Source organism: Callorhinus ursinus, unplaced genomic scaffold (genome assembly GCF_003265705.2).
Source record: "Callorhinus ursinus isolate GAN/ISIS: 27379988/994484 unplaced genomic scaffold, GSC_fseal_2.0 scaffold9, whole genome shotgun sequence".
Classification (NCBI taxonomy): Eukaryota; Metazoa; Chordata; class Mammalia; order Carnivora; family Otariidae; genus Callorhinus; species Callorhinus ursinus.
In genome coordinates, this window is record NW_027397071.1 from 60,302,815 (window position 1) to 60,318,794 (window position 15,980).

At 41.7% G+C, this 15,980-nt stretch overlaps 2 protein-coding genes across 3 annotated transcripts in view; both read left to right on the top strand.

Moving 5' to 3' along the window:
* TXNDC12 (thioredoxin domain containing 12) overlaps positions 1–15,980 on the top strand; it is a 31,116-nt gene that overhangs the window by 6,583 nt on the left and 8,553 nt on the right. For both annotated transcript variants that reach the window (XM_025871604.2, XM_025871606.2), the window contains exon 2: positions 11,623–11,683. In XM_025871604.2, the coding sequence (XP_025727389.1) occupies positions 11,623–11,683 (61 nt within the window). The remainder of the gene's footprint in view (positions 1–11,622; positions 11,684–15,980) is intronic.
* Positions 14,000–15,082, top strand: KTI12 (KTI12 chromatin associated homolog). Its single transcript, XM_025871603.2, has one exon. It carries the CDS (start codon positions 14,024–14,026, stop codon positions 15,080–15,082), a length of 1,059 nt encoding a protein of 352 aa, XP_025727388.2. The 5' UTR covers positions 14,000–14,023.

The following is a 15,980-nucleotide window of genomic DNA, read 5'->3' on the forward strand; positions in this document are numbered from 1 at the left end:
TCATTCTTCTGCATGTGGCTGTCCAGTTTTCCCAACACCATTTGTTGAAGAGAGTGTCTTTTTTTTTTAAAAGATTTTATTTATTTATTTGACAGAGAGAAAGAGAGCACAAGTAGGCAGAGTGACAGGCAAAGGGAGAGGGATAAGCAGGCTCTCCACTAAGCAGGGAACCTGATGCAGGGCTCAATCCCAGGACCCCAGGATCATGACCTGAGCCAAAGGCAGATGGTCAACTGACTGAGCCACCGAGGCACCCCGAGACTGTCTTTTTTCCATTGAATATTCTTTCCTGCTTTGTCAAAGATTAGTTGGCCACAGAGTTGAGGGTCCATTTCTGGGTTCTCTATTCTGTTTCCTTGATCTATGTGTCTGTTTTTGTGCCAGTACCATACTGTCTTGATGATGACAGCTTTGGAGATGAAGTCTGGAAAGTGTAATGCCACCAGCTTTGGTTTTCTTTTTCAACATTCCTTTGGCTATTCGGGGTCTTTTCTGGTCCTACAAATTTTAGGATTATTTGTTCCAGCTCTGTGGAAAAAGTTGATGGTATTTTGATAGGGATTGCATTGAATGTATAGATTGCTCTAGGTAGCATAGACGTTTTAACAATATTTGTTCTTCCAATCCATGAACATGGAACATTTTAACATTTCTTTGTGTCTTCCTCCATTTCTTTCATGAGTGTTCTCTAGTTTTCTGAGTACAGATCCTTTGCCTCTTTGGTTAGGTTTATTCCTAGGTGTCTTATGGTTTTTGGTGCCATTGTAAATGGGGTCAATTTTTTAATTTCTCTTTCTTCTGTCTCATTGTTAGTGTATAGAAATGCAACTGATTTCTGTGCATTGATTTTGTATCCTGCCACTTTGCTGAATTCGTGTATGAGTTCTAGCAATTTTGGGGTGAAGTCTTTTGGGTTTTCCATAGAGTATCTACAAAGAGTGAGAGTATTGGCTTCTTTGCCAATTCAGATGCCTTTTATTTCTTTTTGTTGTCTGAGTGCTGAGGGTAGGACTTCTAGTACTATGTTGAACAACTGTGGTGAGAGTGGACATCCCTGCCATGTTCCTGACCTTAGGCGAAAAGCTCTGTTTTTCCCCATTGAGGATGATATTCACTGTGGGCTTTTCATATATGGCTTTTATGATATTGAGGTATGTTCCCTCTATTCCTACTCTGTGAAGAGTTTTAATCAAGAAAGCATGCTATACTTTATCAAATGCTTTTTCTGCATCTATTGAGAGTATCATATGGTTCTTGTCCTTTATTTTATTTATGTAGTCCATAAATAAATCCCATTTGGTCATGGTGAATAATCCTTTTAATGTACTGTTGGATCCTGGGGTGCCTGGGTGGCTTAGGCGGTTAAGTGTCTGCCTTTGGCTCAGGTCATGATCCCAGGGTCCTGGGATCGCACCCCACATCACGCTCCCTGCTCAGAGGGGAGCCTGCTTCTTCCTCTCCCGCTCCCCCTGCTTATGCTCTCTCTCTTTCTCTCTCTGTCAAATAAATAAATAAATAAAATCTTTAAAAAAAATGTACCATTGGATCCTATTGGCTAGTATCGCAGTGAGAATTTTTGTATCCATGTTCATCAGGGATATTGGTCTGTAATTCTCCTTTTTGGTGGGGTCTTTGTCTGGTTTTGGGATCATGGTAATGCTGGCCTCATAGAAAGAGTTTGGAAGTTTTCCTTCCATTTCTATTTTTTGAAACAGCTTCAGAAGAATAGGTATTAATTCTTCTTTAAATTTTTTTTAAAGATTTTATTTATTTGACAGAGAGAGGACAGCGAGAGAGGGAAGGTGGGAGGGGGAGAAGCAGGCTTCCTGCCAAGCAGGGAGCCTGATGCGGGACTCAATCCCGGGACTTGAAGATCATGACCTGAGCTGAAGGCAGACGCTTAACCACTGAGCCACCCAGGCGCCCCTGTCACCTAGCTTCTTAGTAGCTCAGGTTTATGGAGAAATTTAATTTTACCTAATATTAATCTAGCTTCTCTGACTTTCTTTTGGGTGACATTTGCCCAATATATAGTTTTAATCAACTTACTTTGAACTTTTTCAAGTCCTTGTTTTAGATAGTCTTCTAAACATTCTAGGGGTAGTTTTTTTTTTTTTTTTTTTTTTAACTAAAAGCTGACAGTTTCTTTTAACTTTAACTTTAACTTTGGTCCACCTAATTTTCTGGTGATTATTAACAGAGCTGGTCTTTTTAAAAAAGATTTTATTTATTTATTTATTAAGATTTCATTTATTTGACAGAGAGAGACACAGGGAGAGAGGGAACACAGCAGGGGGAGTGGGAGAGGGAGAGGGAGAAGCAGGCTTCCTGCTGAGCAGGGAGCCCAATGTGGGGCTCAATCCCAGGACCCTGGAATCATGACCCGAGCTGAAGGCAGACACCCAATGACTGAGCCACCCAGGTGCCCCTATTTATTTATTTATTTATTTGAGAGAGAGAGAGAGAGAGAGAGAGCGCACGTGCGAGAGCTGGGGGGAAGAGCAGAGGGAGAGGGACAAGCCGACTTTGCGCTGAGTATAAAGAGTTGGACACTTAACCGACTGAGCCACCCAGGCACCCTGACAGAGCTGGTTTTATTCCTCTCATCCGGTTTGCATTGCTACTGTTTTTTTCTGTGCTTTTTTCTCCCCTTACTTTAGGGGTTGAGTATTTTATTGTTCTTTTTTGTTTTATCTCCATTATTAGTTTGGAAGTTGGCACTCCAGTTCTATTCTTTTGGTGGTTACTTTTGAAATTTTACTTGCATACTTACAAAATCTAACATTAATATTTTAACCCTCCAATGATAAGAGGGTCTTAAGAATTTCAACTTTAGTCACCTCCCCTTTACTTATAAGCCAAGTATTCAGTGCTTTAGTTTTGTCTTTTCTTTTAACACTACAAATTGAGTATTAGCATTCTTTGCACAGATATTGTTTAGATTTATCTACATCTTTACCAGTTTATTTGCTCACTGTTCCTTGTATCTAGGTTTTCTTTTTTTTTTTTAAGATTTTATTTATTTATTTGACACAGAGAGAGAGAGACAGACAGCAAGAGAGGGAACACAAGCAGGGAGAGTGAGAGAGTGATAAGCAGGCCTCCCGCTGAGCAGGGAGCCCGATGCGGGGCTCGATCCCAGGACCCTGGGATCCTGACCCCAGCCGAAGGCAGATGCTCAATGACTAAGCCACCCAGGCACCCCTGTATCTAGGTTTTCTTCTGGAATCACTTTCTTCATGAAATGTGCCCTTTATTTATTCTTTTAGTTTCTCTGGTTCTTTTCTCCTAGGTGACTATTTCATATTTCCCTTTGTCTTGGGAAGTATTTCCCAATAGTTCCTGTACAATCTTTGCTCTCAGCTGGTGACCATACTTCCTATTTAACAGAAAACAGAAGCAACTGGAAGAGGACTTTCAAAAATTGTCATCACTACATCTACCCACCTTCTAGCACCAGTGTCCATATATTTTTCCTCCCCTGTCTGTGCTCCTAGCAAAAGCTAATCCCTCTATTTGGGTACTCACTCCCATTTCCTTTCACCTACTCAGGATACTTTTGACTGTTCCTTCTTGTCCTACATCATCAATTGTCCCACCTTTATTATATCATTTCTATCAGCTTTCAACGTCCCTATACTTTCCTCCATGTTGAATTAAAAACTCTTCTTCAACTTACTGCTCCCTCTAGCAATTGTCCCTCATACAGCAAGATTCTGTGCAGAAGTTGTAGGTACTCCTCTAATTCTTCCCCTGGGTTACCTTGATTTTGCTCTAAATAACACTTTCATCCCACTCTTCTAATTGAAACTGGTCTTGTCAAGGTCAGCATTGTTCTCCAGTTGTTAAATGTGGTCATTTCTGATTTTATAGGAGCATTGGAGTCAGTTGATCATCCTTCCTTCTTGAAATGTCTTGGAAACACTTGGATTCCGGAACTCCATGCCCTGCTAGTTTTCTGCTGATCTCACTGGCAGTTCCTTCTCTTGTCTTTGTCAGTTCTTCTTGAACCTGACCTGGGAGTGCTCCAGGGCGCTTGGACTCCTTCTTCATGTTACACTCACTCTCTTGGTGATCTTATTCAGTCTCAGGCTTTAAATAACATCCATATTCTGATAACTCTCCCTTGAATTTCAGCCTCAGACATTCAGTTGCTTATTCAGCATCTCTACTTGGGTGTCTGGTAAGCACCTCAAGATGAACATATCCAAATCCAAACTCTTAATGTTTCTTTTCTTTTTTTTTTTAGATTTTATTTATTTATTTGAGAGAGAGAGCGTGCTCACACAAGCGGTGGGGGGGAAGGGGCAGAGAGAGAAGCAGACTCCCTGCTGAGCATGGAGCCCAACACGGGCTCCACACAGGGTTCAATTCCAGGACCCTGAGATCATGACCTGAGCCAAAGACAGAGGCTTAACCGACTGAGCCACCCAGGTGCCCCTAAAGCCTTAATGTTTCTTTCCGTAACTCACTCTAGGGGCGCCTGGGTGGCTCAGCCTTAAGCATCTGCCTTCGGCTCAGGTCATGATCCCAGGGTCCTGAGATCAAGCCCCACGTTGGGCTCCCTGCTCCACGGGAAGCCTACTTCTCCCTCTCCCACTCCCTCTGCTTGTGTTCCCTCTCTCGCTATGTCTCTCTCTGTCAAATAAATAAAATCTTTAAAAAAAAAAAAACAACTCACTAACTGCTCTCTTCCCCAATTCTGTTAATGGCAACTCCATCCTTCCAGTTTCCCAGGCTAAAACCTTACAGTTGTCCTTAACTCTCTCACCCCGTATCCATAGCAAAATCCTTTTGACTTTGCCTTCAAAATATATCCAGAATCCTGTAGTATCTCATGCCCTCTACCATCTTAGCTGGGCCAAATCATCTTCATCATTTGCCTGGATTTTTGCAGTATTCACTTTACTAGTCTCATTTGCTTTTGCTTTCCCCCCATATTAGTTTACCAGAGCTATAGTAACAAAGTACCATGAACTGAGTGGCTTAAACAACAGAAATTTATTGTCTCACAGTTCTGGAGTCTAGAAGTCTGAAATCATCAGGAATGGTTCCTTCTGAATGGTGAGGGATGGATCTATGTTAGGTCTCTCTCCTTGTAGATGTCCTCCCTATGTACATTATCTGTGTTCACATTTCCCTTTTTTATATAGAGACCAGTCATATTGGGTGAGGGCCTACCCTGATGACTTCATTTTAACTTGATTACCTCTGTAAAGACCCTATTTCCAAATAAGATCACAGTCCTGGGGGTTAGGACTCCAAAATATCTTTTTTATGAGATACAGTTCAACTCATAACACCCCCTTTAGTCTGTTTTCAGCATAGGAGCCAAAGCAATCCTGTTAAAACATAGACCACATCATGTTACTACTCTGCTCAAAACCCAAGAGCTTAGTAAAAGCTAGAGTCTTTACAGTGGCCTACCAAGCCCTGCATTGTTTGCTCCCTCCTTTGTGTCTTTGTTCTTACCTCCTTCTACTTTGAGGGACACCACTGTGTAGTGATTAAAAGCAGGGAATCTGGACCTTGACTGCCAGCTCTGATACTCACTAGTGATAACGAACTTGGGAAAGTTACTTAGACTTTGTGTCTCAGTTTTCTCATCTGTAAAATGAGATTAAGAGTACTTACCTCTAGGGTTTTCATGAGGATCAATATTTGTAAAGTACTTGGAGTAGTGCCTTGCATATTATATTAATAGCAAATACTTGTAGCAGTTCTCCAGTCCCAGACACTGTGTGGAGATCGTTCATTTTTTCAGTCCTCACAGCAACCCTAAAAGGTAGTACTCTTTGTTATCCTCAGTTATCCACAGCTGGGGAAACTGAGGGTCCATAACTTGTCCAAAGTCACACAGCTAGTAAGCTGCAGAACTAGGATTCCAACCCAGGGAGTCTAGGTCCAGAGTTAATACTCTTAACCACTACATAATACTGTGTAATGAATATTTATTTATTGAAATAAGAATGAGTTGTGAATACCTGATGATGGAAAAATATCTTAGTTTTTCTAAAAATGTCTGTTTTGCCCTCGTTCTTGATTGCTAGGCACATAATTCTTATTTTTTTATCTTTTGTAGGAAATATGTCATTTGTCTTTGAAATGCTTTTAAGATCTTAATATTTTTGTTGTTCTGCAGTTTCACTACAGTTTAAGTGTGTGTATTTTGATTTCAAAATTTGTCCCAGTTGTTATACATTGTTCTTCATATATCTGCAAATTCATGTTTTATCTCAGTTCTTGAAAATTCTCAACTATTCTTTTTCTTTTTAAAAGATGCAAATGTATTTTAAGTGGGAAATATGTTAACATGGTTTAATATTTCAAAAGGTTATTTTTCCTCCCACTTTTGTTCCCCAGTCACACAGTGCCCCACCTCAGTGATATTTTCTTTTCAAATATGTCCTTTTCTTTCATCTTTTCATTCTGAAACTCCAATTTTTAAAAATATTTTTATTTATTTATTTATTTATTTATATTAGAAACAGAAAGAGAGCAAGCACAAGCAAGGGGAGGGACGGAGAGAAAGGGAGGGGGAGAGAATCTCAAGCAGACTCTGCTGAGCGTGGAGCCTGATGTGGGGCTTGATTTCACCACCCTGAGATCATGACCTGAGCCGAATTCAAGAGTCCGACACTCAACCGACTGAGCCACCGAGGCACTCCTGAAACTCCAACTTTTTTATACTAGCTCTCTTAATCTACTCAATATCTCTTGGTCTCTCCTTCACATTTTCTATCTTCTTATCTCTCTGTGCTGCAATCTGGATAACTTTTTTTTTTTTAAAGATTTTATTTATTTATTTGACAGAGAGAGACACAGCGAGAGAGGGAACACAAGCAGGGGGAGTGGGAGAGGGAGAAGCAGGCTTCCCTCTGAGCAGGAAGCCTGATGTGGGGCTCGATCCTAGGACACTGGGAGCAGAACCGAAGGCAGCTGCTTAACGACTGAGCCACCCAGGTGCCCCTGGATAACTTCTGATTTATCTCTCCACCTGTCTCTAATTTGCTGTTTTAACCTATCCATTGAATTTTTATTTTTTTTATTTTTTTAAAGTTTATTTATTTAAAAAAAAGTTTATTTTTTGTACTAATCTCTACACCCAATATGGGGCTCACAACCCCGAGATCAAGAATCACTCTTCCAACTGAGCCAGCCAGGCACCCCTTCACTGAATTTTTTTTAAGGAATAGAATTTATATTTTGAGCAGTGTAAGGTCTGTAGAAAAATTGAGCTTAAAATAGAGTTCCCATGTAAGTCCTCACTTTGACTACCCCCAGTTTTCCCTATTATTAACATCTTGCATTAGTGTGGTACATTTGTTAAAATTGATGAGCCAGTATTGATACATTATTATTAACTAAAGTCCATGGTTTACGTTAGGGTTCACCTTTGTGCTGTACATTCTATGGGTTTTGACAAATATGTAATGAGATATATATGAATTTGCGAGGGCTGCCATAACAAATTCTACAGACCTGGTTAAACAACAAAAATTTATTTTCTCAAATTCTGGAGGCTAGAAGTTCAAGATCAAGTGGTTGGCAGGATTGATTTCTACTTGTAGATGGCTGTCTTCTTTCTGTGTCTTCACATGGTCTTCCCTTTAGATGTGTCTATGTCCTAATCTCATTTTAGAAGGACACCAGTTATAATGGATTAGGGCCCACACTAATGACCTCATTTCAATTTAATTACCTCTTTAAAGACCCTGTCTCCAGATACAATCATATTCTGAGGTATTGTGGTTTAGGACTTCAGCATACCAGTTTGGTGGGGTAGACACAATTTAGTCCATAATAACATATATCTGCCATTACAGAATCATACAGAATAGTTTCACTGCTATAAAAATTCTGTGTTCCACCTACTCATCCCTCCCTCCCTTGTGAACCCCTGGCAACCACTGATCTTTTTACAGTCTTCATATTTTTGCCTTTTTCAGAATGTCATATAGTTGGAATCATATATTATGTAGCCTTTTCAGGTTGGCATTGTTTACTTAGCAATATGCATTTGAGTTTCCTCTGTGTCTTTTTGTGGCTTAATAGCTTATTTCTTTTTATCACTGTCCATTGATTTTGTATTTCAACAATTTTTTTTTTTTTTTGAGACAGAGGGGGGGGGGGGGGGGGGGGGCAGAGGGAGAGGGAGAGAGAGAGAATCCCAGGCAGGCTCTAAACCCAGTGCGGAGCTTGATCTCACGACCCTGAGATCATGACCTGAGCTGAAATCAAGAGTCAGACACTTAACTGACTGAGCCACCCAGGAGCCCCAACAAAATTTATTATGTAGGCTCCATGCCCAATGTGGAACTTGAACTCACAACCCCGAGACCAAGGGTCAGATGCTCTACCGACTGAACCAGTCAGGCACTCCTATATTTTTAATTTCTAAAAGGTCTATTTTGTGCCTTTATAGATTTGCCTGTTTATTTCCTCTGTTGCATTCCCATTTTTGTGATCCCCTGTGTTATTTTTCAAATATTCATACATAGTTATTTTGTATCCTATGGCTGATCGTTCTAATATCTGAAGTCCTTAGGGTCTAAATCTATTTGTTGCTTCTGCTGATTCTTACTTGTGGTGGCTTGTTTTCGTACATGTTTGGGGATCTAGGATTGTGAACTCATAATTGTTGTTCATCTTTGGCTATTCTGGAGCCCTAAAGAAGGGAGTACTTTCCTGTAGAAAGGTTTGGCATTTGATTCATCTGGAAACCTAAGGGTATTACCACTTTAGTCTTTTTTGAGTTGGTTTAATATGAGTCTCAGATTTATCTCCTCCCTTTTGCTCTATTGTAGTGGATATTTCTTTGAGGTCAGTCTTCCCTTTTGCTTGTTGCTCGCTAGTCCTCATCTGGGTTCAGCTTATTTTGTGTTTGTGTTTATCACTGTGAACCCAGTGAGTACATTTTGAAAGTCCATTTTATCTGGGATTTGATTGTTTTGTAGGTGGATATCCCTCCAGACTGTCTAGTTAGGCATCCCACCAAAGCAGGATTCAGTTTCCTGAGTTTAGGTATTGACAGGTAGAATGATCAGTCACATTAGGCACCTTCCAGTTCTCCCAGTTTCACTCTCACTTAATCATTGACTCATCAGGATTGGACTTTGGGCCCTAGGCAAATGACACATTTTCTCTTGGCTAGCAACTCACTGCTGTTGGGAATGAAAAGTGATGATGATTAGTTTGGACACTGCCTCCCTTTGCTAATCTGGATGATCTCTTTATTCCCCTGCGGTAACAATGGTGGAAATTTGAATTTATTTCAAGGAAAGAAAGGCCTGAAAGATAGTATAATAACTGAGAAGTCATAAAATTCAAGTTTAAATCCCAGCGTGGGCATTTACCAGCTATGTGACCTGGTACTGGTTGTGTAACTTCTCTGAGCCTCAGAAGTCTCAAGCTGTAAAGAATAACAAAGCTGCTAAGTACTGATCATTTATAAAATGCTGAGCAGTGTGCTAAGATAATATATATAGCATTTTTTTAAAGATGTTATTTATTCATTTGAGAGAGAGAGAGAGAGAGACAGAGAGTACAAGCAGGTGGGGAGAGGCAGAGAGAGAAGGGAAGCAGGCTCCCCGCTGAGCAGGGAGCCAGATGCGGGCTTGATCCCAGGACCTGGAGATCATGACCCTAGCTGAAGGCAGACACTTAACCATCGGAGCCATCCAGGTGCCCCATATATAGTATTTCTTACGTAATATTCAGTAACAATCTTATGAGATGTACATATTATTATTCCTGTTTTACTGATGAGAAAACAAAGTATAGGGGAATATTGAAAGGGTTATTGTGGGACGCCTGGGTGGCTCAGTCATTTAAGCATCTGCCTTTGGCTCAGGTCATGATCCCAGGCTTCTGGGATCAAGTCTGCATTGGGCTCCTTGCTCAGGGGGAGCCTGCTTTTCCCTCTGCCTGCTGCTCCCCCTGCTTGTGCTTTCTCTCTCTCTCTCTTCTCTCTCTCTCTGACAAATTAAAAAAAAAGAAGAAAGGGTTATTGTTCAGGCAAAATTTAAGTGAGATAACATGTACACGAGAACATATAAGGTGACCAGTAAATGACAGCATTATTATGATCACTCAACATTTTCCAGATATAAAATTAAGTCATTTACATGATATGACCTAAATAAGATTCATTTATTCAATAAATATAATGGAGCACTTACTATGGCCATGTGTAGTGCTTCAATGCTGGGGAAACTGGAAGGAATAAGAGATATGGCCTCAGCCCTTAGGGAATTCCTTTTAGAGTGAGGGAGACAGGCACATAAACATTTACAGTTCAGCCTGGGAAGTGCTGTGCTGGGGCAAGAAGGTGGTGCTTTGGGAGTCAGAGAAGATTTCTTTTTTAATATTTTATTTATTTAAGAAGGAGAGAGGGAGAGAGAACACACACATGCTCCCGAGAGCAGGGGGAGGGTCAGAGGGAGAAGCCGACTCCGGGCTGAGCAGAGAGCCTGACCCTGGGCTCAATCCCAAGACCTGGGATCATGACCTGAGCTGAAGTTGGATGCTTAACTGAGCCACCCAGACGCCCCGGGAGTCAGGGAAGATTTACCAGAAGGAAAGATGCCCTCTAGGAATGAATGGGAAGTGAGGGTGGAAGAAAGGACCAAGGAGGCTGCCAGTGTAAGGAAATGAAAGTAGTTTTGTATATAGGATTTTAGAAAGAGCCTGGAAAGTGAGCCTGAGGAGATGGGCAGATGCCATATTCTGAAAGGCTTTGTAAATCCTGCTACCAGATTTTGACCTTTCTTTTTAGGGAATTGGAAAGCCTCTGAAAGTTTTTACCTGGCAGAGATGTGATTTTAAAAGATCACTCTGGCAGAAGTGAGGGGAATAATAAGAGTACCTTTAAATACATTATCTCATTTAATCTTTACACCAATACTTGAAGGTAGATATTAGTAAATTCGCTAAGTACAGATAATAATACCTATTATGAAATTGACACATTTCATAGGAAGTGGAGTCACATACCCATGTATTTCTGACCCTAAACCTATGTTGCTGTATTGTCTCCAACTAGTAATGATTTGTATGACCTACTTTATGTTTACTCTGTGGAAAATTCTCATTCATTCTTATAGTATTATTTGCATATTCAGTGTTAGTTTACAAAGCAATTCACAGCCATTATTTAATCTCCTTAAAAACTATGAATTAGGGTGCCTGGGTGGCTCAGTTGGTTAAGCGACTGCCTTCGGCTCAGGTCATGATCCTGGAGTCCCAGGATCGAGTCCCGCATCAGGCTCCCTGCTCGGTGGAGAGCCTGCTTCTCCCTCTCCCTCTGCCTGCCTCTCTGCCTGCTTGTGCTCTCTCTCTCTATCTCTGTCAAATAAATAAATAAAATCTTTAAAAAAAAAAACAAAACTATGAATTAGGTGGTGTTATCTCTATTTTATAGGTATGAAAGAAAACTGAGGTTTAAGGTATGGGATTGTTCATGGTCCCGTACATCCAGAAAGTGGTGCAGCTGGGACTTGAACACCATGCTCTTGACAGACAAAAGCTTTTTTATGCGTATCTTGTGAACATGCCATGTTTCTTTTTTGGGTCTTTGCCCTTTATTCACGGGTAAATGTTTATAAGGCTCTTTCCTTCCAGGTTTTGGAGATCACATTCATTGGAGGACACTAGAAGATGGGAAGAAGGAAGCAGCTGCCAGGTACAAGATATGGTTTTGGTTTATTTATGGTGGAAGGGGCACCTGGCTGGCTCCATCAGGTAGAGCATGCAACTCTTGATCTCAGTGTGGAGAGTTCAACCCCATGTTGGGCCTAGAGATTACTTTTTAAAAAAATACATTGAATAGGTTATTTATACTGGTAAAACATTTTCCAGTCATCACCTTAACATTAATTTCAGGTGAAGGGATATGCCAAAACAGAGCCAGAACTGAGTAGTTGCCTGATGATAACAATACCACTATTCCTACTACTACTAAATGCTTATTATGCACCAGACACTGAATTATGTGAATTAACTCATTTAATTCTCACAACAGCTCTTTTGAGGTGGGTACTGCTGTTACCTTCATTTTAGAGACGAGAAAACTAAGACACAGAGCAGTTAAGTAACTTGCTTCAGATCACACAGGTAGTAAGCAGTGGAGCCAAGATTCAAACCCAGGCATTCTGGTTTCAGAGCCTGCACTCAACCAGTAAACCATACTGCCTAACAGTCTCAAGTTGAATAGTCTTTTTTTTTTTTAAGATTTTATTTATTTATTAGAGAGAGAGCGAGAGAGGGAACACAAGCAGGGGGAGTGGGAGAGGAAGAAGCAGGCTTCCCGCGGAGCAGGGAGCCCAACACGGGGCTGGATCCCAGGACCCTGGGACCATGACCCAAGCCAAAGGCAGATGCCCAATGACTGAGCCACCCAGGCGCCCCTCAAGTTGAACAGTCTTAACTTTCAATTAGTTTTAGTCTATGCACTGATGCAAATAACCGATAAAGGAGGAAGAAAAGGCAGAGCAGGGGAGGGAAGGCTAAAGCACTGATCTAAGTACTTTACATGCATTAATTTATTTAATCCTTATAACCTATGAGGTTGGTTCAGCCTGTGAAATAAGAACTGTTGTAATTATTTTATGAGAGAGGAAATTGAGACACACAATGATTAAACAACTTGTCAATAAATTACACAGTTAGTAAGTAACAGAGCCAATACTTGAATATTCTCTACTATACTGTACTGGAGAGACACAAAGACCCAATATATGTGCATCTACTTTATATACACACATACTTGCACAGAAACACACTTCTGCAACTACAAAATTACAGTTGACTTCTGAACAATGCTGGGGGTTTAGGGGTGCTGACCACCCGCTTAGTCAAAATCTGCGTATAACTTTTGAGTCCCAAAAAACTTAACCACCAGTAATCTGTTGACTGGAAGCCAACCGATAACATAAACAGTCAATTAACACATATTTTATATGTTATATGTATTACATACTATATTCTTACAACAAAGTAAGGTAGAGAAAAGAAAATGTTAAGAAAATCATAAGGAAAAGAAAATACATTTATAGTACTGTGCTGTAAAAAAAAAAAATCTGCATTACAAGTGTACCTGTGCAATCCAAACCCATGTTTTTCAAGGACCAACTGTATTGTGCTTGTTTTTGCTAGAATGGATCCTACAGCTTCATGGCTCTGAGTCTCACACATTCTGTAGAATAGGGTTGCCAGATTTAACAAAAATAAGGATGCCCAGTTAAATTTGAATTTCAGGTAAACAAGAAGTAATTTTAAATATGTCCTATTCAATATCTGAGACATATTAAAAACTTTTTTGTTGCTTATCTGAAGTTCAAATTTAACTAGGCATCCTGTATTTTAGCAGGCAACCTTACCCAGGAGAAAAATTTGTTAGTTTTTAAGTTCCTATTCCTAAAGTCTTAAGTGATTTTTGGGCGCAGTTTTTTTTTCTCCTCTATTTTTACATCGCAACCTACTCTATCCATTATAGTATTATCTTACTCAGCTTGTAGGTACTTGATTTTTCCCATTCAGACCCTTAACCTCCTACGGGGGAACTGATGTTCATTTCAGAATTCCCAGTCTTGGAGACGTTTAATGATTGAAATGGCTGTTGAGTAAACAGTTACTGAGAGTCACTGGGTGTAAGGTGTGAAGGGGAACTAGCGTTTATGAATGGTCTTTTTGTGTGCTAAATATAGTGCTGATTGTTTTTGCAATGTTTAATGCTCATTAAGGCCCCATTATAAATGGTTGGGCATAGTCTTTGGCCACAGGGAGATCACATTCTTTTGATGCCTACTTGACATAAATAACTGATGTCATTCTAGTTTCCATCACCTTTCTGAGACAACAGATCCTAGATTTAGTTGGAGTAGAACTCGTGTTTCCATAGCAACAGTAGGTCCTTTAAGAGTCGAGAGGTCAGGCCGTGCTGTTTGCCCTTCCGGTTTGCGTCCGTGACGTCGACACCCCGGAAGTTGACGCTAGCGGATGCACATGGCCGCGCCCTGTAAGGATGCCTCTCGTCGTGTTTTGCGGGCTGCCGTATAGCGGCAAGAGCCGGCGCGCGGAGGAGCTCCGTGAGGCGCTAGCGGCCGAGGGCCGTGCGGTGCACGTGGTGGATGACGCGGCGGTGCTGGGCACGGAGGACGCGACAGTGTACCGCGATTCGGCCCGTGAGAAGGCGTTGCGCGGGGCTCTGCGAGCCGCGGTGGAGCGGCGCTTGAGTCGCCACGATGTGGTCATTCTCGACTCGCTTAACTACATCAAGGGATTCCGCTACGAGCTCTACTGCCTCGCGCGGGCGGCGCGCACCCCGCTCTGCTTGGTATATTGTATACGGCCGGGCGGTCTGAGCTTGGGACCTCGGGTGGCGGATGCGGCAGACAACCAAGGCCAGAACGTCAGTGTGAGTTGGAAGCCGCGCACTGAGGAAAGTGAGAGACCTCTGGCGGCTGGCAGTAGTGTCCTCAGGGAACCCCAAACAGTGGACTTTGTAGTAAGTGGAAGAACCCAGGCCGACGTACCTAAGGAACTGGAGCAGGAGGAAACCAAGGCGCCAGATCTTCCAGCTTTTGTGACTCCAGATAAATCTGCAAAGCGTGTGTCTAGTGCCTTTTATCCTCCAGAACTTATGGAAGCCCTAACGCTGCGCTTTGAGGCTCCCGACTCTCGGAACCGCTGGGATCGGCCCCTGTTCACCTTGGTGGGCTTGGAAGAGCCGTTGCCCCTAGCAGAGATACGGGCTGCCTTGTTTGAGAACCAAGCTCCCCCACCCCATCAGTCTACACAGTCTCAGCCCCTTGCGTCTGGCAGCTTTCTGCACCAGTTGGATCAGGTCACGAGCAAGGTGTTGGCAGGTCTGATGGAAGCGCAGAAGAGCGCGGTCCCTGGAGACTTACTTAAGCTTCCTGGCACCACGGAGCACCTGCAGTTTACCCGGCCTTTGACAATGGCAGAACTCAGTCGCCTCCGTCGCCAGTTTATTTCCTACACCAAAATGCATCCCAACAATGAGAACCTGCCTCAGCTGGCCAACATGTTTCTGCAGTATCTGAGCCAGAGCCTGCACTAACCAGAGGGAGTGGGTGGGGGGTGGGGAAGACTTGGCTCCTCACCTAACCTCCACTGCTCTCTGTTTTTCTTGGTAGGGTAATATCAGGGTCTGCAGAGCATTTTGGTGTGTCGTACTAGAGCTGTTGTGACTGATTTACTCATGCTTTCCTGTATGCCAGGCCTTGAGTTAACAGCATAAATTGAGACTAGAAAAAAATGGAGAACTGGCTTGGAGGATCTTGGCAAATTTCTCCAGGGGACAGTGCTCAGGTGGACACGGTTTGTTTAGGTTGGGTTCTACTTGGGGTATCACACACTGTTGATCTCCCCCATCTGAATTGTGGGAGAGCAGACTGGATGAGTTTTAAAACAATTAGGAACAAGAACTGAAGATGGCCCAGTTCTGCATCTGCACTGTCCCTTTGTTCATACCACAAACAATTTTTTGAGTACTGTGCCTTTTTGTTAGTCCACCCTATCTGGGGCCAGGGGTCACAGATAAATCCACTGGTTTCTGGCCTTGGGAAGCTTTGGTTTTAGTGGAAGTGAAAGACATAACTACTAGATTATTTCATCTAATAAAATCTTTTAGAAGAAGAAAGTCTGCTGGAATCTTTTTCACTTAATGTAACTTAATGTTATTCATGTAATTTACATAATGTAATATTTAGATACATGAGTATCACTATTATGCCTTTGACCAAAATAGTACTTTAATAGTGCTTAGTAAGAGACTAGATATTTAGTCTAACCTAGAGTAGTTATGACAACTTCTTTAACTATAGTGCTTCATTTTGTATTTCAAGGCAGATGTCACTTTAAGCTTCTTTTCATTTTTCCATTGATTTCCTTAAACAAATGGTGGGTACCTACCTTGCCAGCATTTGTGATTTTCAGAGATGAATTAGATAGTCTTT